This window comes from Rhinoderma darwinii, chromosome 4, assembly GCF_050947455.1.
Source record: "Rhinoderma darwinii isolate aRhiDar2 chromosome 4, aRhiDar2.hap1, whole genome shotgun sequence".
NCBI lineage: Eukaryota > Metazoa > Chordata > Amphibia > Anura > Rhinodermatidae > Rhinoderma > Rhinoderma darwinii.
Window position 1 is genome coordinate 304411903 of NC_134690.1, and position 24683 is coordinate 304436585.

General features: G+C 40.8%; 1 protein-coding gene across 5 annotated transcripts in view; it reads right to left on the reverse strand.

Annotated features, from left to right (window-relative positions):
• SCAF8 (SR-related CTD associated factor 8) overlaps window positions 1-24683 on the reverse strand; it is a 272897-nt gene that overhangs the window by 189051 nt on the left and 59163 nt on the right. For 4 of the 5 annotated variants that reach the window (XR_012883211.1, XR_012883212.1, XM_075862688.1 and 1 more), the window contains 4 exons: window positions 23721-23765; window positions 22357-22518; window positions 18907-19060; window positions 18499-18635 (listed from right to left, as the gene is read on the reverse strand). Coding sequence is in view for 3 of the 5 variants with exons in the window: in XM_075862688.1 (XP_075718803.1) it covers window positions 18499-18635; window positions 18907-19060; window positions 22357-22518; window positions 23721-23765 (498 nt within the window). In the remaining 2 variants the exon portion in view is untranslated. The remainder of the gene's footprint in view (window positions 1-18498; window positions 18636-18906; window positions 19061-22356; window positions 22519-23720; window positions 23766-24683) is intronic. The other variant, XM_075862689.1, reaches the window with a different exon arrangement.

A 24683-nucleotide genomic window follows, 5' to 3' on the forward strand; every position in this document is an offset into this window, starting at 1 on the left:
TATTTTAGACCTTAATGACCAAGCCATTTTTTACGTTTTTCCATCGTCGCATTCTAAGAGCTATAACCTTTTTATTTTTGCGTCGACATAGCCGTATAAGGTCTTGTTTTTTGCGGGACAAGTTGTACTTTTTAATAGCACCATTTTGGGGGACATATTATTTATTGATTAACTTTTAATAACTTTTTTTTGGGGGGGAATAGAAAAAAACCTGAAATTTCGCCACTCTTTTTCGCGTCTTAAATCAACGGCGTTTACCGTGTGATATAAATAACACAATAACTTTATTCAGCGGGTTGTTACGATTGCAACGATACCAAATTTGTATAGTTTTTGTATGTTTTACTACTTTTACACAGTAAAAACGCTTTTTTTTCAAAATTATTTGTTTTTGTGCCGTAACGTTTTTATTTTTTCGCCGATGCGGTCGTATGAGGGCTTTTTTTTTGCGGGAAGACTTGTAGTTTTTATTGGTACCATTTTTGAGTAGATGCGACTTTTTGATCACTTTTTATCACATTTTTTTTAAGTCAGGATTCACAGAAAACAGCAATTTTTCCATAGTTTTTTTATTACATTTTTTACGGCGTTCACTGCGCTGCGGCATGATCTAGCAGGCATTCGCTCCAGGCAGACCTGGGGGCCTTTATTAGACCCCCGGCTGCCATTAGAGACACAGACACTCGGCGATCGTATCGCCGGGTGTCGGAGGGAGAGAGAGGGAGCTCCCTCCCTCTCTCCAAAACCACTCAGATGCGGTGCACGCTATTGCGCACCGCATCTGAAGGGTTAAACAGGTGAGATCGATACTAATATCGATCTCACCCGGCAGAGCAGAGCAGGGAGATTTGACACTCCCTGCTCTGTTTACTTTATCCTGATGCAGTGCCGTAAAAAGGCATATGCATCAGAATAAGGCCCGTTAGTGACCGCCGTTAAAAGGCGTATTGGCGGTCACTAACGGGTTAAACCTATCCAAGCGATTCTGAGATTGTTTTCTCATGAGACATTGGGCTTTATGATAGTGGTAAAATTGAGTCGATATATTCAGTGTTTATTTGTGAAAAATAGCAAAATGTAGAGATTTTTTTCAAAAAATTTAATTTTCCTGAAATTAAATGCATCTGCTTGTAAGACAGAGGGTTTTTACCACCCAAAATAGTACTAGTTCACTTTTCCCATATGTCTACTATATGTTGGAATCATGTTTTTGAACATTCTTTTTTTTCTAGGACGTTACAGGCTTGGAACATAAGCAGCAATTTCTCGTATTTTGAATACAATTTCAAAAGCAACTTTTTTTTAGGTCACCAGTTCAGTTCTGAAGTGACTTTGTGGTGCCTATATATTAGAATCCCACACCAAACAGCCCATTTTAGAAACTAGACCCCTCAAAGTATTCAAAACAGCATTTAGAAAGTTTATTAACTTTTTAGATGTTTCAAAAGAATTTAACCCTTTCAGGACCGTGCTCATTTTGGCCTTCAGGACCAGCCCCATTTTTTCAAATCTGACATGTGTCAATTTATGTGGTAATAACTCTGGAATGCTTTTGCCTATCCAAGCGATTCTGAGATTGTTTTCTCGTGACATATTGTACTTTATGTTAGTGGAAAAATTTGGTCACTAAATTCATTACTTATTTGTGAAAAACACCAAAATTGAGAAAATTTGCAAAAATTATGGTTTTTCTCATTTTAAATGTATCTGCTTGTAAAACAGATAGTATTACCACACAAAATAGTTACTATTTCACATATTCCATATGTCTACTTTATATTTGCATAGTTTTTGAACATTATTGGATTTTTTACTAGGACGTTACAAGACTTAGAACTTTAGCAGCAATTTCTCACATTTTCAAGAAAATGTCAAAAGGCTATTTTTACAGGGACCAATTCAGTTCTGAAGCGGCTTTGAGGGCCTTATGTACTACATCAACCCCATAAATCACCCCATATTAAAAACTGCAACCCTCAAAGTATTTAAAACCGCATTCAGAAAGGTTCTTAACCCTTTAGGCGCTTCACAGGAATTAAAGCAAAGTAGAGGGGAAATTGACAAACTTAATTTTTGTTTCTGAAATTCATTTGTAATATATTTTTATCTGTAACACAGAAGGTTTTACCAGAGAAATGCAACTCAATATTTATTGCCGAGATTCTGCAGTTTTTAGAAATATCCCACATGTGGCTCTAGTGTGATAATGGACTGAAACACTGGCCTCAGAAGCAAAGGAGAACCTAGTGGATTTTGGGGCCTCCTTTTTTAGAATATATTTTAGAATATATTTTAGCCACCATGTCAGGTTTGAAGAGGTCTTGTAGTGCCAAAACAGTGGAAATCCCCCAAACGTGACACTGTTTTGGAAACTACGCACCTCAAAGAATTTATCTAGGGGTACAGTTAGCATCCTGACCCCACAGGTCTTTTGCTATATTTATTGGAGTTTGTCTGTGAAAGTGAAAATCTACTTTTTTTTCTGAAAAAATATAAAAAAATATATATATTTGCAAGGAATAAAGAATAAAAAGAACCCCAAAACTTGTAAAGCTACTTCTCCCGATTACGGCAATACCCCATATGTGGTACTAAACTGCTGTTTGGACCCACGGCAGAGCTCAGAATGGAAGGAGCTCCATTTGTATTTTGAAGCGCAGATTTTGCTGGATTGGTTCTCAGTGCCATGTCGTGTTTGCAAAACAGTGGAAACCCCCCAAAAGTGACCCCATTTTGAAGACTACACCCCTAAAGGAATTTTTCTAGGGGTATAGTTAGCATTTTGACCCCACAATTTTTTGGGCTGAGTTTAGTGGAATTAGGCTGTGAAAATGAAAATCTACTTGTTTTTTTAAAAAAAAACATAGAAATGTTAAATTTTTACAATGAATAAATGAGAAAAATTACCCCAAAATTTGTAAAGCAATTTGTCCTGATTACAGAAATACGCCATATGTGGTAATAAACTGCTGTTTGGACCCACGGCAGGGAAGGAACAATATTTGGATTTTGGAGATCAAATTTAGCTGGAATGGTTTTCGGGTGTCATGTAGCATTTGCAAAGCCCCTGAGGTACTAAAACAGTGGAAACCTCCCAAAAGTCCCTTTAGGAGACTGGAACGAGCGATAATTCGGTCGCTGGTACAAAACACTGCAATAATAATGTATTGCAGTAGAATATCATTTTTACAGGCTCCTGTAACAGCGCGATCGCTGTTCCTGTCCGTTAGTCCCGGGTGTCAGCTGTAATACACAGCTGACGCCTGCAGAATATGGAGTGGGTGCAGTGCATGAGCCCGCTCCACGACATGCTATTAAGTCGTGATAGGCGAAGGCGATCATGCGCAGCGGATGGTGCAAAGTGAAAATTAAAATTTTCCACTGATATGCCATTTTAATGCACAATATGTTTTGTGCCCAGTTTGTGGCACTGAAGACAAATACCTCATACAATCTTGAGTGGGTTCTCCCGGATATAAAATATCATATATGTGGACGTAAGCTGGCGTTTGGGCACGCTGTGGGGCTCAGAAGGGAGGAACGCCATTTGGCACGCAGATTTTGCTTGGTAACTGTTCTGTTTGGGGTTTTGCTGGTAATTCAGTTTATAATGTGGGGGCATATGTAACCTGTGCGGAGAACATCAGGACATAATAAGAGGGTATAATAATGGGGTACATAAATAATAATTCGCAGATATGTGGCCGGTGTCGCACTGATAAATGGCGCCCGATCTTATCCAATTTGGACACTGCACAATTTCTGTCGCTATATTCTGCGAGCCAGAACTTTTTTTTATTTTTTCTTCACCGGAGCTATGTGAGGGCTTATTTGTTGCGGAACAATCTGTAGTTTTCATTGGTACCATTTTAGGGTACATGTGATTTTTTTAACACTTTTTATTAGATTTTTTTGCCAAGCAAAGTGACAAAAAAACAAATTCTGACAATGTTTTTGTCTTTTTTTTTTACTTTATTCACCGTTGGCTATAAATTACATTTTACTTTATTCTACTGGTCGATACGATTACGGCGACACCATATGCATATGCTTATTTTTCAGTCAAAAAAGCTGTGTAAGGGCTTGTTTTTTGCAGGACGGGTTGTAGGTTCTATTGGTACTATTTTTGGGTACAAGCGACTTTTTGATCACTTTTTATTCTATATTTTGGGAGGGTTGATGACCAAAAAATTGTGATTCTGACATAGTTTTTTAATTATTTTTTTGCGGGAAAAATAATATTATAGTTTTATAGCTTGGGTTGTTATGAACGCAGTGATACCAAATATGTGTACTTTTTTTTAAACATTTTCATCATATAATAAAAGACTTATTCTAGGAAAAAAAGCATTTTTTGTTTTTGTAACTTATAACTTGCTTTTACACTTTTATAAAACATTTTTATTACTTTTTTTTTCTACTTTTTGCTTGTTTTACTTGAAGACCTGCAGCACTGATGGCTGCTATAATACATTACACTACCTAGAGAGTCACACTGACCGGAAGCTTATGAGGACCGGCCTCCGGCTGGTTCTCATAGGCTGCCGTGCATGGCAGACCCGGGGGCTGTTGTATGGCCTCTGGTTTTGCCTTATAACCGACTGCAGCACCCGCAAATGGTCCCCGGGAAAGTTTGTTGTAGCAACAAACTTTCCAGTTTGTTATAGTAACAAACTTTGCAGTTCGTTGCTACAACAAACTTTCCCTGCGATCACATGACCGGGACCTGAACCAATTAAGTCCCGATCATGTCTCCGGGACCAGAGGCAGGGGATAACAGTGCGATCCGGGTGTCAGCCCTACTCTTGAGACATCCGGATCACGCTTTTAACACCCACCGTGAATTCACGCTGGCGCTGCACAGAGCCCAGCAAGTGCCGACGTGAATTTACTGTGGGCGGTCGGGAAGCGGTTAAAGCAAAGTAGAGGTGAAATGTACAAATTTAATTTTTTTTGTGCGAAAATCCTTTTTATTCAATTTTTTTCTGTAAAATAGGTGGTTTTACCAGAGAAACGCAACTCAATATTTATTGCCCAGATTCTGCAGTTTTTAGAAATATCTCACATGTGGCCCTAGTGCGGTAATGGACTGAAACACCGGCCACAGAAGCAAAGGAGCACCTAGCGGATTTTGAGGCCTCCTTTTTATTAGGCACCATGCCCGGTATGAAGAGGTCTTGTGGTGTCAAAACAGTGGAAACCCCCCAAAAGTGACCCTATTTGGCAAATTACAAAACTCAAGGAACTTATCGATGGGGTATAGTGAGCATTTAGATCCCAAAGTTTTTTTTTTGCTGCATTTTGGGAAATTAGGCTGTGCAATTGGAAATCAATTTTTTCCAATAAAAGGTAAAAATTTTTAATTTTGACAAGGAATAAAGGAGAAAAAGCACCCCAACATTTGTAAAGCAATTTCTCCTGATTACGGCAATACCCCATATGTGGTCATAAACTGTGGTTGGACAAACGGCAGAGCTCAGAATGGCAGGAGTGCTATTTGCCATGTAGATTTTGCTGGATTGGTTTCTGGGCGCCATGTCGCTTTTGCAGAGCTTCTGAGGTACCAGTACAGGGGAAACCCCTTAAAAGTGACCCCATTTTGGAAACTAGACCCCCTTGAGGAATTCCTTGTTGTTTGCATGGTGTGCAGGTGATCAGTTTTTATTTTTAAGAGGCGTGGTGACTAAAAAACAGCATTTATACTATTGTTTTTTATTCCTTTTTTTTTTTCTACAGCGTTCACTGTGCGCTATACATGACATTCACTTTATTCGGCGGGGCGATATGATTACGGTGATACCATACGTTTATAGTTTTTTTTTGTCTTATGGCGTTTGCACAATAAAATACTTTTTATAAAAAATCATTTACTTTTTGGGTTGCCATATTCTAAGAGCCATAACTTTTTTTATATTTCCATCAAGAAAGCCGTGCGAGGACTTGTTTTGTGCGTAACGAACTGCAGTTTCAGGACCATTTTTAGGTACATGCGACTTTTTTATCTCTTTTTATTCCATTTTTTGCGAGGTGAAGTGACCAAAAAATTGTGATTCTGGTATGGTTTATCATTATTTTCTTTTATGGCGGTCACCGAGCGGGATAAATAACAAAATACTTTTGTAGTTCAGGCCGTTACGGATGCGGCAATATCAATTATGCATAGTTTATTTCTTTATTTATTTTTATTAATAATAAAGGACTGATAAGGGAAAAAGGGAGATTTTTACTATTATTTTTTTATTTTTACACAACTTCTTTTTTACATTATTACTTTGTCCCACTAGGGGACTTGAGGGCAGGAGGCCCTGATCGTTATTCTAATACACTGCACTACATGCGTAGTGCAGTGTATTAGAGCTGTCAGCTACTCGCTGACAGCAAGCATAGTGAGCCCTTTCTTAGTCAGGACCCACTAGGCTTCCGTAGATGGCATAGCCGGACACCATTATTAGGCGTCCGGTTGCCATAGCAACCATCAACACGCGCTATCGTGTAGCCGGCCGTCGATGGTAGTTTAACCCCTAAGAAGCCGTGATCGCTATTGAACGCGGCTTCTAAGGGGTTAATCAGCGGGGTACGAGACAGCAGCTGTCACAGCTCCTGTATGCGTCGGGCGGACGGCCAAATTGACGCATTTAGGGGGTTTGTAGCACATCGGCAGCCCCCATGCCAACAGTTGTCATGGCAACCGGAGGCCAGACAACGGCCTCCGGGTCTGCCATGTACGGAAGCCTATAGGGACCAGCCTCTGGCTGGTCCTCATAGGCTTACTGTCAGAGTGACTGTCACACCACAATGACAGTTGGAATACATTACACTACATAAGTAGTGTAATGTATTCCAGCAGCGATCAGTGCTGCAGGTAATAAAAAAAAAAAAGAAGTGTAAGGCCCCATGCACACGGCCGTGCCCGTAATCCCGGCCCGTGCTCCCATACAAAGTATGGGACCACGGCCCATAAAATGTAAAAGAACAGACATGTTCCATAGTTTTCGGAACATTACTACGGCAGGGACACCCATCCGTAGTGATACGGAAAGGTGTCTGTGGCCAATAAAACTTAGTGGGTCCGCAATTACGGAGAGTTTTTACGGTCGTGTGCATGGGGCCTAACAAGTAAAAAAAACAAGTTAATAAAAATGTTTTATAAAAGTGTAAAAATAAGTTATACATTAAAAAAACAAACTTTTTTTCCTATAAGGCCCTGTTCGCATGGAGTTTTTTGCTGATCTGCCTGCACGCCGGTTGCCGCGACCATTGAGCGTTGTGGGCAAAAACGCAGTGAATAACGCTTCCTCTATCTCCCATTGATGTCAATAGGAGGTCAGAGACGTAAACGCCCGAAGATAGGGCATTTCGCTTCTTTGTCGCGTGAGACTATTTTTCCGCTCGCGGGAAAAAAATGCCTCCGTCTCCCATTGAAATCAATGGGAGGCATTTTCGGACGTTTTTTGGCGAATTTTCCGATGCGGTTTTCTCGTAAAAAAAAACTCAGTGTGAACAGGGCCTAAGAAGTCTTTTATTATAGGAAAAAAATTACAACGTTAAAAAAAAAGTATTTGGTTTCACCGTGTTCATGACGGCCCAAACTATAATGTTATTTTTTCCGCACGGTGAACACCGCAAAAAAAATTACAAAAAACAATGCCAGAATTGCTATTTTTTGGTCACCACCCCTCCCAAAAGATAGAGTAAAAAGTGATCAAAAAGTTGCGTGTACCCCAAAGCAGTACCAACAAAAAATAAAACCCGTACCGCAAAAAAAAAGCCCTTATAAATCTTTTTTGACTGAAAAAAAAGTTATGGCTCTCAGAATATAGTGGTAAAATCGTTTTATTATTTTATAAAAAAAGTGATTTTATTATGCCAATGCTGGAAAACATAAATAAAACTATATACATATAGTTATACATATATAAAACTATATACATATGGTATCACCGTAACTGTATCGACCTGCAGAATAAAGTAAAATGTCATTTATAGTGCACAGTGAAGGCCGTAAGAAAAAAAGAATATAAAACGCCAAAATCGACGTTTTTTTTGTCAACTTAGCTCTAAAGAAAATGTAATAAAAAGTGATCAAAAAGTTGTATGTACCAAAAAATGGTACCAATAAAAGCTACAGCTCGTTCCGTCAAAAATAAGCCCTCACCTATGTAGCTCAAGACCAAAATATAAAAAAGTTATGGCTTTCAGATTATGGTGATACAAAATAATATTTTTTTTTTAACAAATATTTTTTTCTTTGTAAAAGTAGTGAATAAAAAAAACCTTATATATATTTGGTATCACCGTAATCATATTGACACGCAGATTAACTGGTTGCCGACACAGGACGAGTATGCTCGTCCTGAGCGGCGAGGACTTCGCGCATTAGGACGAGCATACTTGTCCTGTGTGACAGCCGTCCCTGCGCGCGTCTGTGCGCGCGATCGAGAGCGGGGCAACGGCTGTAATACACAGCCACGGCCCCGCTCTGACAGCGGAGAGGAGAGAAACATCTTCTCTCCGCTGTTAACCCTTTGAACGCCGCGATGACAGCTGATCGCGGCGTTCAAGGAGAGGGGACTGCACATTGATCGCGTCACAGAAAATAACTGTGACGCGATCAAAGCCAACAACTCGTATGGCCAGACAGCCCAGGGTCCAGTGAAGGACCCCAGGGCTGTCTGAACATATTTCCTGTTGTTAGGGCATACTGAGGTCTGCCCTAACAACTGCCTGTGTGCGATCAGTAACAGGCTAATGTACTGGCATATAGATCTATGCCAGTACATTACAGTTACAAAATAAAAATCAAAATGATAAATCCCTTTATGGGATTAAAAAAAAAGTTAAATAAATGTAAAAAAAAAATAATGGTAAATAAATAAATAAAAAGTTAATAAAATACACAGAAATACTCATTTTTTATAATAAATCAACTTTTTAACATATAAGTCCCAAAACATGAAATAATATAGACATATTTGGTATCGCCACGACCGTAATAACCTGTACAATAAATGTATACCATTATTTATTATGATCGGTGTATGGTGTAAAAAAAATAATATTAAAACTGCTGCACAACTGCTTTTTTTCAGCATTTTAATCTAATTAAAAATTTATAGAAATTAAACGATAATGTATTTGTACCAAATAATGGTACACATACATAAAGTACAACTCGTCCCGCAAAAAACAAAGTCTCATACAACTATGTCGTACAAAAAATAAAAGCGTTATGAGCGTCGGGATGCAGAGAGGGAAATGTAAAAAAAATTGCTCTGTCCTCAAGGCTAAAATTGGCCGTGTCCTTAAGGGGTTAAAGTTAAAGAGGCTCTGTCACCAGATTCTCAAATCCCTATCTCCTATTGCAGGTGATCGGCGCTGCAATGTAGATAACAGTAACGTTTTTTTTGTTTTTTTTTAAACGATCATTTTTGGCCAAGTTATGAGCAATTTTATATTTATGCAAATGAGCCTTTCTAATGGACAACTGGGCGTGTTTTCTCTTATTTCCAACTGGGCGTGTATTGTAACATCTGGGCGTGTTTACTTGTTTTACTAGCTGGGCGTTGTGAATAGAAGTGGATGATGCTGACATATGATGCTGACAAACACTTCTATTCACAACGCCCAGCTAGTAAAACAAGTTAAAAAAAAAACAAACGTTACTGTTATCTACATTGCAGCGCCGATCACATGCAAAAGGAGATAGGGATTTGATAATCTGGTGACAGAGCCTCTTTAAGTTAAAGTTTTTACCGCACAGTGCAAGCCGTAAAAACTAAATCTAAAAAACTATGGAGAAATCAGAGTTTTTTCCAATTTCAGCCTGCAACTAATTTTATTCTCAACAGAAACTACATCTCCTCCCGCAAAAAATAAGCCCTCAGACCAATCTATTGACAAAAAAATCAAATAAATTATGGCTCTTGGAATGCGGGGAGTAAAAACTAAAGAAAAAAAAGAATCAGTCCTGACAGTTAATTTCTAATAAAAAAACATTTATTACCACATGTGGGGTATAGCCGTACTAGGGAGAAATTGGCTGTACAACTGATGGGCGGCTTTTTCGCCTTTATCCCTTGTGAAAATGAAAAAATTCAACATTTTAGTGAACAAAAATGTTGATATTCATTTTCACGGCCTAATTCCACAAAAAAACCTGTGTGGTCAAAATGCTAACTATACCACTAGAAAAATTCCTTGTGGTGTAGTTTCCAAAATGTGGTAACTTTTGGGGGATTTCCACTGTTTTGGTCCCTCCAGGGCGTTGCAAGCACGACATGACTCCGAAAACCAATCCAGCAAAATCCAAATGGCGCTCCTTCCCTTCTGAGCACTGCCGTGGGTCTAAACAGCAGTTTATTACCACATAAGGGGTATTGCCGTAATCAGGAGAAATTACTTTAGAAATGTTGGGGTGCTTTTTCTCCTTTATTCCTTGTAAAAATTAAAAAAAAATCTATGTTTTTCCAGAGAAAAAGTAGATTTTAATTTTCACAGACTAATTTAAATTAATTTAGCCAGAAAACTAAGGGTCAAAATGCTAACTATACCCCCAGATAAATTGAGGGGCGTAGTTTCCAAGATGGGGTCAATTTTTTTTTTTTTTACTGTTTTGGCATCACAAGAACTCTTCAAACCTGACATAGTGCATAAAATATATTTTAAAGAAAAGAAGGTCCCAAAATCCAGTAGGTGCTCCTTTGCTTCTGAGGCCTGTGCTTCAGTCCATTAGCACACTAAAGCCACATGTGGGATATTTCTAAAATCGGCATAATCTGGGCAATAAATATAGAGTTGCATTTCTCTGGTAAAACCGTCTGTGTTAGGGTATGTTCACACGCTTAGCCAAAAAACGTCTGAAAATACGGAGCTGTTTTTCAAGGGAAAACAGCACCTAATTTTCAGACGTTTTTTGAGCAACTCGTGTTTTTCGCTGCGTTTTTGGAGCTGTTTTCAATAGAGTCTATGAGAAAACGGCTCCAAAAACGTCCCAAGAAGTGTCCTGCACTTCTTTTGACGAGGCTGTAATTTTACGCGTCGTCTTTTGACAGCGACGCGTAAAATGACAGGTCGTCTGCACAGTACATCGGCAAACCCACGTATTGGAGCCGTCCTTTAGGGCGTAATTTGAGGCGTAAAACGCCTCCATTACGCCTGAAAATAGGTTGTGTGAACCCAGCCTTACAGAATTTTTTTTATTACAAATGAAGTTCACCCAAAAAATTAGGTTCTTTGCTTTAATTACTGTGAAACGCCTAAAGGGTTAAGACACTTTGAGAATGCTGTACTGAATGCTTTGAGGGTTGCAGTTTTTAAAATGGGGTGATTTATGGGGATTTTCTTATATATAAGGCTCTCAAAGCCACTTCTGAACTTAAAGAGACTCTGTCACCAGTTTATTACTTCTCTATTTAGTCGACAAATTTAATATTTATTTGTGAAGAACACCAAAATTTAGAGAAAATTTGCAAAAAATAGCTTTTCTGAAATTAAATGTATATGCTTGTAAAACAGATAGTATTACCACATAAAATAGTTACTAGTTAATGCCCATATGTCTATTTTATGCATAATTTTTTGAACATCTTTCTTTTTTTCTAGGACATTACAACGTTTAGAACTTTAGCAGCAATTTCTCACATTTCAATAGGCTATTTTTTCAGGGACCAGTTAGGCTGGGTTCACACAGAGTTTTTTGGACATGCCCTATCTTCGCGCGGTTACGCCTCTGACCTCCCATTGACATCAATGGGAGGCAGAGAAAACTTATTTCACGGCGTTTTATTCCCGCGGCGCTCAATGGCCGCGGGCGAAAAACGCCACGAAAATCGGCGTGGAGGCAGAGGAAAATCTGCCTCAAACTTCCAAACAGAATTTTGAGGCAGATTTTCCGCTTGCAAAAAACTCAGCCTAATACTTCTCTATCTATCTCCTACCTAATCTAATAAACGCTTTGATGCTGATTACTGTGTTTTTTTTTTATATTTATTATTGACAAAGTTCTGATCATTTTTAGATTCATGTAAATTTTTTCCATTTAACCAAGTAGGCGTTGTAATGAAAAGTGTATGACGCTGACCATTCATTCATGCTCAGCATAATTCACAGCACAGCATGATCTTGCGAGATCACGCTGTGACTTGACTTCCTCCCACAGGTCCTTCACCGGAGCGACGAGAGAATGACCAGACATTGCCTCTAGCCGTGCCAGGATGATAATTCTCCTCAGCAGCAGTCCTGGCACGGCTGGAGGCAATGTCTGGTCATTCTGCCGTCACTGCGGTGAAGGAACTGTGGGAAGAAGTCACGTCACAGCGTGATCTCGCGAGATCACGCTGTTCTGTGAATAAAGCTGGGCATGAATGAAGAGAAGTGTATGATGCGGATTGGTCAGCGTCATACACTTTTCTTTACAACGCCCACTTGGTTAAAGAGGCTCTGTCACCACATTTTGCAACCCCTATCTGCTATTGCAGCAGATAGGCGCTGCAATGTAGATTACAGTAACGTTTTTATTTTTAAAAAACGAGCATTTTTGGCCAAGTTATGACCATTTTTGTAGTTATGCAAATGAGGCTTGCAAAAGTCCAAGTGGGTGTGTTTAAAAGTAAAAGTCCAAGTGGGCGTGTATTGTGTGTGTACATCGGGGCGTTTTTAATACTTTTACTAGCTGGCCGTTCTGATGAGAAGTATCATCCACTTCTCTTCAGAACGCCCAGCTTCTGGCAGTGCAGACACAGTGTGTTCTCGAGAGATCACGCTGTGTCGTCACTCACAGGTCCTGCATTGTGTCAGACGAGCGGGGACACATCGGCACCAGATGATTCTGCAGCAGCATCGGCGTTTGCAGGTAAGTAGCTACATCGACTTACCTGCTAACGCCGATGCTGCTGCAGAATCAACTGAAGCCTCTGGTGCCGATGTGTCCGACACGATGCAGGACCTGTGAGTGACGTCACAGATCTGCACTGCCAGAAGCTGGGCATTCTGAAGAGAAGTGGATGATACTTCTCGTCAGAGCGCCCAGCTAGTAAAAGTATTAAAAACGCCCCGATGTACGCACATAATACATGCCCACTTGGACTTTTACTTTTAAACACACCCACTTGGACTTTTGCAAGCCTCATTTGCATAACTACAAAAATGGTCATAACTTGGCCAAAAATGCTCGTTTTTTAAAAATAAAAACGTTACTGTAATCTACATTGCAGCGCCTATCTGCTGCATTAGCAGATAGGGGTTGCAAAATCTGGTGACAGAGCCTCTTTAAACAAAAAAAAAAAGGACGCCCATTTAGAAACAATTTGCATAAATCTAAAAATGATCAGAACTGTGTCAATAATAAACGTTTAAAAAACAAACAAAACATCACAGTAGTTATCAGCATCAAAGCGTTTATTACATTAGGTAGGAGATAGAGAAGTATTAAACTGTTGACAGAGCCTCTAACTGGTCCCTGAAAAAATAGCCTATTGAAATTGTGAGAAATTGCTGCTAAAGTTCTAAACGTTGTGACGTCCTAGAAAAATAAAAGGATGTTCAAAAAATTATGCAAACATAAAGTAGACATATGGGAAATATAAAATAGTAACTATTTTATGTGGTAATACTATCTGTTTTACAAGCAGATACATTTAATTTCAGAAATGCTATTTTTTGCACATTTTCTCTAAATTTTGGTGTTTTTCACAAATAAATATTCAATTTGTCGACCAAATTTTTTCACTAACAAAGTACAATATGTCATGAGAAAATTATCTCAGAATCGCTTGGATATGTATAAGCATTCCAAAGTTATTACCGCATAAAGTAACACGTCAGATTTGAAAAAATCAACTGTGCCACAAAACTTGCTGCGTGCTGAAGGGGTTAATAAGTGAAAGAAAGCAGTTTTTATTTTATATTTTTTACAGCGCACGCATCATAAATGCCGCTATAAATTTATTGTGCAGGTTAGTACGGTCACGCCGATACCGAATGTGTATATTTTATGTACTGAGACTTTTATTTTAATGTGTATTGTAAAAAATGTGTGTGTATTTTTTTTCATTTAACATCACTTTATTTTTATTTTTTTTAAACTTTAATGTACTGGCATATATCTATATGCCAGTACATTAGTCTGTGTACTGATAGGTATGTCCTAACAACTGCCTGTGTACTAAGTATGCCCTAACAACAGGAAATATGGTCAGACAGCCCTGGGGTACTTCAATGGACCCTGGCCTCTCTGCCATATATGGTATCCATCGATCGCGTCACAGGGATGCAGATCGCAGCATTCAAGGGAATAGCGGTGGAGATCAGAGATTTCTCTGATCTCCGCCGTTAGAGCCGGGCTGCGGCTGTGTAATACAGCCATTGTTCCGCACCTAACAACAAGTGTGTGTGTGCGTGGTCAGCATGAGGTGATGCGACCGGCGCTGCAGTAATGAGCAGCGGCACCTGCACTGAAGACCGAACATGGCGGTGTTTTGCAGTGCGCCCACCATGTTCTCTGTCTTCAGTGCCGGCGCTCATTAGTGCAGCGCCGGCTGCATCACATCATGCTGACCGCGCGCACACACATGTCAGGAGTGGAACAATGGCTGTATTACACAGCCGCAGCCCCGCTCTGACTACATTCATGTGTTACAATATATCGAAATACATTAATTAACGGTATCGAACCGTTTGAGGGTGCACGACATCGAAATAGTATCAATATTTCAATGCATCGTGCAACCCTAGTGGGAACCGACAGAAAAGGACATAATCAATTACTCCACAGATGTGCGGAAACACCTTGTGACTACGGTAAGAATTTGGGGACGCAAAAGATATGCACCAGAGCAAAAGAGCCGCACACAGCTCAGTGAGCACCAAGTGCCCTATTGGAATGGGCCATAACCTGGAACAGGGGTTCCTTTCCTTTGAGCTGGCAGACCGTGTGAATAGCCAACCGCAGCTATCGGACGATTTTAGCCTTAGAGGTTGCAAAGCCTTTACTCTGCCTTCCGGGACCATGAACACAGATTCGGAGTCATGAAAGGAATTAACCGAGAGGTAGACCTGCAGGGCACGGACCACATTAAAAATGTGGAGAGAGCTTTCCTGAGGATGCATTGGAGATGTGCAGACTGCTGGCAAAATTATATCCTCGTTAAGGTGGAAAAGATCACCTTGAGCAAAAACGAGGGCACAGTTCGGAGAACCACCTTATCTTGATGGAGATGCAGATATGGAGCAAGTCAAGACAAAGCCGTCGGCTCAGAAACCCCACAAGGAAGACCACCACAAGAAACATCACCTTTCAGGTAAGCACACGCAATGAGATGTCCAGAAGAAGCAGCGGAGCCGATTGCATTGCAGAGAGAACACATGACAGATCCCAAGATGGAGTTGGGGGCCGAAGTTTCTCCGGAGGAAGGGACACCTGAGCCAAAGGGGTATTCAACACCACTCCCAGGAAGGTGAGCCTCCGACGAGGAATCAGACAGGTTTCGGACTGAAGACAATCCAGGGTATGCAGTATGATCTACGGGCAGTTCAGATTTTTCTCCTGGGACGGGGAGTTGATGAGAATTTTGTCCAGATAAGGGACAAGTGAAATCCCTCTGTTACGAAGAGGCGCCATGAACACAAAGAGAATCTTTGTGAAGACCCAGAGGGCTGTTGACCGGAGGTACTCCTTTCGGAAATTACGTTCTGTCTCTTGAGGTCCAGGATGGGATGGACTGAACAGTCATATTTGGGGACAACAAAAAGATATGCGAACCAACCTGATATGGAGGAACGGGAACAAAGACTCCTTGACCCAAGAGAGATTCTAGTGCTTGTAAAGGGAAGAGGCTGTCGGTGGAAGGTGTACAAACTCGATCTTGTATCCTAAAGCAGCCGACTTCCCGCATCCTGGTGTCTGAAATGTGAGAAAGCCAGACGTCCCTGAAGAGTACAAGTTCCCCCCACCCAAGTCCAAAGCAGGGTGTCCCGCCAGATGAAAGCGTTTATTGTCCGCTGCATTTTTAGTGGCCTGAGTGTGGAGGAGCAAGGAGGAATGAGGCTTGAAGGGTGGCCTGTTCTTGGAGTCGATGTGAGACTGCTAACCGGATGCCCATGGTCAGAGGAATCTGCAAAAGGGACACAAACAAAGTCCTGGTTGCCTTAGTTTGAGGCAGGTGAGTTCTCTTTCCGCCTGTGGCTTCTGAGATTATCTCATCCAGGCAGGTTCCAAAGGAACAGGAGCCCAAAAAAAAAAGGCAGAGCCGTAAATTAGTAATGAGAAGCAGGGTTGGTGGACCAGCACTTTAGTCAAACCGTCCATGGACTAGAGAAGAGGATGTGTGAGCCACAAGGCAAGCCACATCCAAAGAAGCTTCGCAGAGATACTTGGTAGCCTGACAGCTGTAGAGAACGATTCACTAGATCTTCAGTAGGTGCTTCTGAAAGGAGGCCATGGTAGAGCTGGGGTAGTTACTCAGTAGAAGCTCTGCTGACCCATGCAGAAGCAAAAATCATCCTCAAGGCTGAACTGGTGGCCTCAAAGGAGAAACCTTTGGAGAAAAAGTCCACAACATTGCAAAAGGAGACTGAGTCTGCCATAGAAAATAACAGAAAGGACCCTGGTAGTCGGCAGGCACATAGACAATTTCTAACAACTAATTGCCCGAAGGCAGCACAGCCCTATTTCCCAACTACCTGCCATAGGGAGCATAGTGGTCTTGGCCAGACGAGAGGATCCACCACTTGATACGTAGCCCATTTGGAAGAAACTTCTTCTAGGAATAGATACACGAGGTTCAGGCGTATTTCTTATCAAGATGCCTCTCTCTTCCAGCTCTGAGCGGGAGCTGAAGCACTTTTAAAGGCCGCCTGGGGTGACAGAAGGTGATCGACTCCACTCAGAGATTGTTCCACGTCAGTACCATGTAAGGTGCCTCTGACCCCAGAGATGAGACTGTCCACCACAGAGGACAGTTTGGGGGATGCTCTTCAACTAGCACCAAGCTGGAATCCGAGAGCTCACCCTCGGACAAGGAATCAGTGTGGGGAAGCAGGTGCTATGGAGGGCGGAGGAGACCGCACAAATTTGACCAGTTTAAGAGGTCTGCCACGGGAAGACGATGTGGACAGAGAGTTAGTCGGCAAGGCCAGCCAAGATATCCAATATGGACTGGTTGGCATTGGAGAGGCCACCAACGAAGCTGGAGAGAGAGTTGGCCCTTAGCGGTTCATAGTCAGCACAAGGAGTGGGCATGGCTGGGGGTGGCTGAAATTGAGCCACAGGTTGTGTCCCCAGATGCTAGTCCGGAAGTACGGAATGCAGCGCACAGAGGAGTAGGTAAACCACATGGGTAACTACATAAGGTGCCTGTCGTGACGATTTTCCTCTGGTGTCTGACATGAAAGTATAGGCGTCACCTCGTTCCTCAGTTGCAAATGGGGGAAAATAGTGACTATGAGTTCACTCAATATACTGCAACAGGCAGGGCTGTTACTCCCTAAAAGTGTGTAATGGCCACCTGTAGTAACCTAAAGTGTTATAGATATATGCTCCCCTACAGTAAATTACTGGTTCAGTGTCAGAAGGGTTTGGGAATGAAGGAGGGGGTGCCAAAGGCAGATCCTACCATTTGGAGAGTGAATAACGTGAACCCAGAGTTAACAGCAGCAGCCAGGAGAGTTCCTGTGACGCTGTGTCCCTGCTCGTCGGTGAGAAGCAGAGAGCGGGACATGATGACTTGGCCCATCTCTGTGCCACGATTGATCGCCGTCGGTCCCTTGCTAGCCGCGCACAAATCCCCAGCCAGGACCAGAGGCGCGAGTCCCGCCCCTGTGACAAGGAGCCGAAATAATGGCAGATCGCGAGCGAAACTGGCGGCTGTGGGGGGGGGCAGGGCATAGTGGACCGTTGTCCCCATCTAAGGTACCCCCGGGAAAGAGTCTGCAGCCCCTGAAGCGGCACCGCAAGTAGGGATCAACTGGTGCAGGAGTGCCGAATAGAGTGAGCCCGAGTGCCAGGAAGGAAAAAGTGCACCAGAAATGCGCCAGGGACACAGAGCACTGATAATAAAGTCCACTTCATCCCCAGTTCCTGCTGCGGTGAGGTGGGAACACTGAAACGCAGGATCCACCTGTAATCGACCACATCTAAGTTATCAACTTAGATGTGATGGATAACAGGACCCAATGACAATGAACCCGTCAGTCCGGCGGACTTGACGGGTACATGATTCAGCGTAAGATACCGCTGTTCTGTATACAGAATACAGAGCAGCTGTATCTCAAACAGTAACAATAATTTTTAAATAAAAACAAATTATAAAGTTGCACACTTTTTATTAATTTTTTTTTTTCCAAGCACAACTAGAGAACAGACACAAACTTCCAACAAAATCTAAAACAGGACCTGCACCCAAAATGTAATCAAACATCATATAATTGTTTTGCACATGCATATTGCCTGTTTAACAGGTTATTAACATAATGATATGGTTCTTAACATGGATATTAACACACCGTTACCTGTTGTCCCTGAGGGCTTTGTAAGATCTGTGCCACTGCTGCAAGGGTATCTGTATTGGTTATCTGAGCAATCCATGGATCAGGTATGCCTTGAACTATATTTGCTGGGGTAACAGGGGTCGCTGGAGTGCCTAGTAACAAAAGCAATGTCACATCAGATTGTTAACAATAGTAGAGTTGTGTCTGTTCTGTCACAATCCATACTATGAAGAAAAAAATACAGAAAATAAAATCAAGGCAGGCAATTATTTTATGCTGCACTGCAACAATATACATCTACTCCTAGCAAAACAGGGTAATTATAAAAAAAAATCATATCAACTAGGAATAAGATATACTACAATTCTGAAGCTACCATCAGGACTTTGCATGCTACAATAATTCACAAGACAAATAGCTTACCTGGTGTGTTGCTTACAGCTGCTGCAGTACTGGGAAAGACAGGGGTGATACCAGGGGGATGAATGCCAGCAGCCATGTCAAGAAGTGGCTGGATAATTTCACTCTTGAACACATTATTCTTTTGCCACAAGTTCAGTACTCTTACAATTTTGCTCTGTATGCAGACATGAAACACATATATGTTACATACCAAGGAAATGATTGAGTCAATATGGATACATCAATATGCACATGGCATGATTACAAAAGCTCAAAACGATATTAGCTGCCATATTGTCACTTGCATCTAGCATATTATAATTCACATGTGAACCATTAAAGGGGATTTCCACTTTTATACAAATCAAACTTCATCACTGTATAATGAAAAGCTATACAACTCTATAACATACTCTGCATTTAAAATCTATAGAAAAGCTTTGCATAGAGTTCATTGTAAATCAGCTGTAGCTGTTTGACTGTATCATACACTTCTCTCCATTCATGTCCATTAGTACTCACAGCACGGCATGATGATCACGCTGTGCTGTGAGTACTAATGGACATAAATGGAGAGAAGTGTATGACGCTGATTGGTCACTGATTGGTCAGCGTCATACACTTCTCTTTACAACACCCACTTGGTCAAAACTAAAAACACGCCCAGTTGTGCATTAAGAAACTAATTACCATAAATCTAAAATTGCTCATAACTTGCTCAAAAATGATAGTTTTTCAAAATAAAAACCACTGCTGTTATCTACATTACAGCGCCGATCAGATTATGTAGGAGATAGGGCACTTATAATCTGGTGACAGAGCCTCTTTAACCCCTTAATGACCGGGCCTGTTTGTACCTTAATGACCAAACCAGATTTGTCAAATCTGGTATGTCTGACTTTATCAGTTTTGAATATCCAAGTAATTCTGACATCGTTTTTTCGTCACATGTTGTACTTTATTTTAGTGGTAAAAGTAGACTGATACAATTTGTGGAAATGAATAAAAAAATAGAAAAATGGAAGAAATTTTGTAAAAATTAAAATTTTTCCCTATTTTTAACTGCAATATGTAACATATGTACACACATACTGTACAATTTTTTTAAATTAAATATATATTTCCATCTCTTTACTCTATTTTGGCAGCACTTTAGAAAAAATAAAATTAATTTTCCGCAATTTAGAGGACTTACAAATTGAATAATAATTTTATAAATTTTGAAGTACATTTTGTTTTCCTGCACCAAGCCAGGTTTTAAGAGGCTCATAGGTCTCAGAGTGATGGAAACCCCCACAAATGACCCCATTTAGAAAACTAGACCCCTTAAGGTATTTATCCAGGGGTATAGTAAGTATTTTGACCCCACAGTGCTTTGCCAAATTTAATATATAGCAGGTGAAAAAAAAAAATAATTCACTTTTTTTCATAAAAGTATCAGTTTGAAGACCGATTTCTTTGTAAAGCGACCATGAGAATAAAGAAACACACCACTAAATCTATCACCCTGTTTCTCCTGTTTTCAAAAATACCCACATTGTGGCCCTAATGCGCTGCCTGGACACACGGCAGGGCCCAAAATGAAGGGAGCACCCGGAGGCTTTCAGGACTCATATTTTGCTTGAAAATGTTTTAGGCCCCACTGTACATTTGGAGAGGCACTGAGCTGCCAGAACGATAGAAACTCCCCATAAACGACCCCATTTAGAAAACTAGACCCCTTAAGGTATTTATCCAGGGGTATAGTTAGCATTTTGACTAGCATTTCGCTAAATATATTGGAATTAGTCTGTAAAAATTAAAATGTACTTTTTTTCTGAAACAACATAGAAATTTTTAATATTTACAAGGAATAACGAAGAAAATGCACCACAACATTTGTAAAGCAATGTCTCCCGATTACGACAATACCCCATATGTGGTAATAAACTGCTGTTTGGACCCACAGCAGGGCTCAGAAGGGAAGGAGAACCATTTGGATTTCTGATTTTGCTGGAATGGTTTTCGGTGCCATGTCGCATTTGCAATGCAATGGAGGGACCAAAACAGTGGAAACCCACCAAAAGTGACCCCATTTTTGAAAAAGCTCAAGGAATTTTTCTAGGGGTATAGTGAGCATTTAGACCCCACGGGTCTTTTGCAGAGTTTATTAGAATTAGGGCGCGAAAATTAATATCAAAATTTTTTCCACTAAAATGTTGCATTTTCTCATTTTCACAAGGGATAAAGGAGGAAAAAACAACCATTTTTTATAAAGCAATTTCTCCCGAGTACGGAAATACCCCACATGTGGTCACACGTTTTTTTTTCATTAGAAATGAATTAACCCTTTCAGGACCGATCCAGTTTTTGGTTTCTCATTTTAGATTTTCACTCCCCGCTTTCCAAGAGCCATAACTTTTTTATTTTTCCATCAATAGAGCGGTGTGAGGGCTTATTTCTTGTGGGAGGAGCTGCAGTTTTTATTGGTACCATTATTTGGTACATAAAATGTGATTAAAAAGTTTTTAGAGCTAAGGTGACAAAAAAAAAACTGCGATTTTGGCGGTTTCAATTATTAAATTTTTTAAGGTCCGCTGTCCGGCTGGACTGATGTGACAGCTGTCTAGGACAGCTTTCAGCGCGGGCCTGTCACTCTGTGTTTACACAGAGTGACAGTTTGAAATACTGACGAAAATGAACGTTATGGTGCGGGAACTAGCAGCCGACCATGACGTTCATTTTCGTCATTGGTCGTGAAAGTGTTAAGCACATAGGCTGTATGATAAAGACGATATGGCCAAACCAGAAAGTACCAGACAATGACCAACATAACAACAACAAGATAAAGAAGACACAACAGATGCATTTTGGTCACTGCCTGTGTAAAAGTTATGGATTAACTGTGCCTGGAAAAGAATACATATCTTGAGGTTACAACATATATTCCATTTAGAGTAATATACCAGAAATAACACGTATGGCCATTTGCGGAGAGCTAGGATCATTCAGCCTGTCAATGTTACTTTTCAAACTGCACTGAAAACATCTCAAGCGTTTTATATCTGGAACTCTAAGGGTATGTTCACACGCAAACTCAAAAACGTCTGAAAATACGGAGCTGTTTTCAAGGGAAAAAAGCTCCTGATTTTCAGACGTTTTTTAACCCACTTGCAATTTTTGCTGCGTTTTTTGAGCTGTTTTCTATAGAGACAATGAAAAACGCCTCCAAAAACGTCCCAAGAACTAACCTGTACTTTTTCGCGGCCGTTTTTCAAAATGGCCACGTAAAAAACCGGCCCGTCGTTTTTCCCATTGAAATCAATGGGCAGATGTTTGGAGGCATTCTGCTTCCGATTTATGAACCGTTTTTCGGCCGTTTGCGGCCCAAAAACGGCCTGAAAATAAGCCGTGTGAACATACCCACATGTGTAAGTATGTAAAATGTATTTAGCTGAAAAAAATACACACAGCATAAAACACATGACATACCTTGTCATCTGATGGACAGCGATACAAATTCTGGAAAGTGTTGATTATGTTATTGCTAAACCGAGGAGCAAAAAGATCCTTTTCTTGACTAAACTGATGTCTCGACTGCCGAACAATGGAGTCAATAACATAGAGACCAGGTACTTTGTATTCAGGTTTACACTACAGATGAACAAAAGAGAGAAGTTTAGAGGTGAAAAGGTAAATACCAAGGCACAGTTGATATATTTTTACCAGTGGTCAACAGTAACAACATAAAATCATTTATAAGAGTCTGCCGGAATAGCCAGTTGCGAAGGTGACCAAGGGACACCAAATCCTCACCTGCAGCTTCTCTCGTCATCAGTTTTGAAGCTCTGGGGAGAGAGCCTGCGTGTTACATAAGTGGAACTACGCTTTAAAGAGGCTCTGTCACCAGATTTTGCAACCCCTATCTGCTATTGCAGCAGATCGGCGCTGCAATGTAGATTACAGTATCGTTTTTATTTTTAAAAAACGAGCATTTTTGGCCAAGTTATGACCATTTTTGTAGTTATGCAAATGAGGCTTGCAAAAGTCCAAGTGGGTGTGTTTAAAAGTAAAAGTCCAAGTGGGCGTGTATTATGTGCGTACATCGGGGCGTTTTTAATACTTTTACTAGCTGGGCGCTCTGACGAGAAGTATCATCCACTTCTCTTCAGAACGCCCAGCTTCTGGCAGTGCAGAAACAGCGTGTTCTCGAGAGATCACGCTGTGTCGTCACTCACAGGTCCTGCATCGTGTCAGACGAGCGAGGACACCGGCACCAGAGGCTACAGATGATTCTGCAGCAGCATCGGCGTTTGCAGGTAAGTAGCTGGTGCCGGTGTCCTCGCTCGTCTGACACGATGCAGGACCTGTGAGTGACGTCACAGCGTGATCTCTCGAGAACACGCTGTGTCTGCACTGCCAGAAGCTGGGCGTTCTGAAGAGAAGTGGATGATACTTCTCGTCAGAGCGCCCAGCTAGTAAAAGTATTAAAAACGCCCCGATGTACGCACCTAATACACGCCCACTTGGACTTTTACTTTTAAACACACCCACTTGGACTTTTGCAAGCCTCATTTGCATAACTACAAAAATGGTCATAACTTGGCCAAAAATGCTCGTTTTTTTAAAAATAAAAACGTTACTGTAATCTACATTGCAGCGCCGATCTGCTGCAATAGCAGATAGGGGTTGCAAAATCTGGTGACAGAGCCTCTTTAAATGAATGCATCTGTAAAGATGCTTTGGTAAATCTTCATGGAAGTACATTACTGTTCAATTTTATGCTGCTAGACCACAAACATGCTACGACTTTATGTATACACACAAACAAAGAAAATTGATTAGCAGTAAATTACCTTCTGGATAAATTTCTCAACGCTCTGAACAACATGTTTGTAGAACTATAAATAAAAAAATAAATAAGCATAAATATTGGAGTGTTTTTTAAATGATCATTCTGGGAGTTTCCTATTTAAGAAATGTGAATAGATTGCCAAAAGATGCATTATGGGGCACATTTATCAAATAAAATCCACCAGGAAATTTGTGTAACACAGGTTTGTAAATTATTTTGTTCTGTGACATGTACAACAAATTTGAAACAAACACATTTTCTAAAAGGGGAAATAACTTGTAATGGCTGCATCAAATTCAGTACACCTTTGAACTGAAACTTTTTTTATTGCTTCCTAAATGTAAACTTAAGCAACTTTCTAAATAGTCTTTTTTTTAAATCTCCTACCATTTTGCTGCTGTAGAGTGTGTGTAACTCCTGTGGACAGCTGGTCTCCTGCAAATTCGAACTCAAATCTCTAAGGCTACATTCACGTGACAGTGAAAAACAAGGGCATTAAAAACTGATCAACTGTCAGTTTTGCATGGCCATTTTGCATCAGTGTGTCTCCAAATTTTCATCAATTTCCAGTCCGTCTGTACGTTTATAATGCCCGTTTGTAATCCGTTTAAAAAAAAACGGATGGATTTAATTTGTCAGGATTTTTTTGTCCCAAACCCCTGAAAACACCACAGTGGCCAAGTAGTTAGTGCCGCAATGTCCCTGTAGATAGAGCCACAGTGCGCACACCCCGAAGTAGACAATGCCCACATAGTACAAAAGTGCCTACATAGTGCCACAATGCCCACTGTCACATAGTGACACAGTGGCCATTATAGATAGTTCCACAGTTCCCGCATAGTACCACAGTGCCCACATATAAAGTGCAAGTGCCCACATAGTGCCACAGTGGCCACTATAGTTCGTGTCACAGTGCCCACGTAGTACCACAGAGCCTACATATTGCACATATAAAGTGATAGTG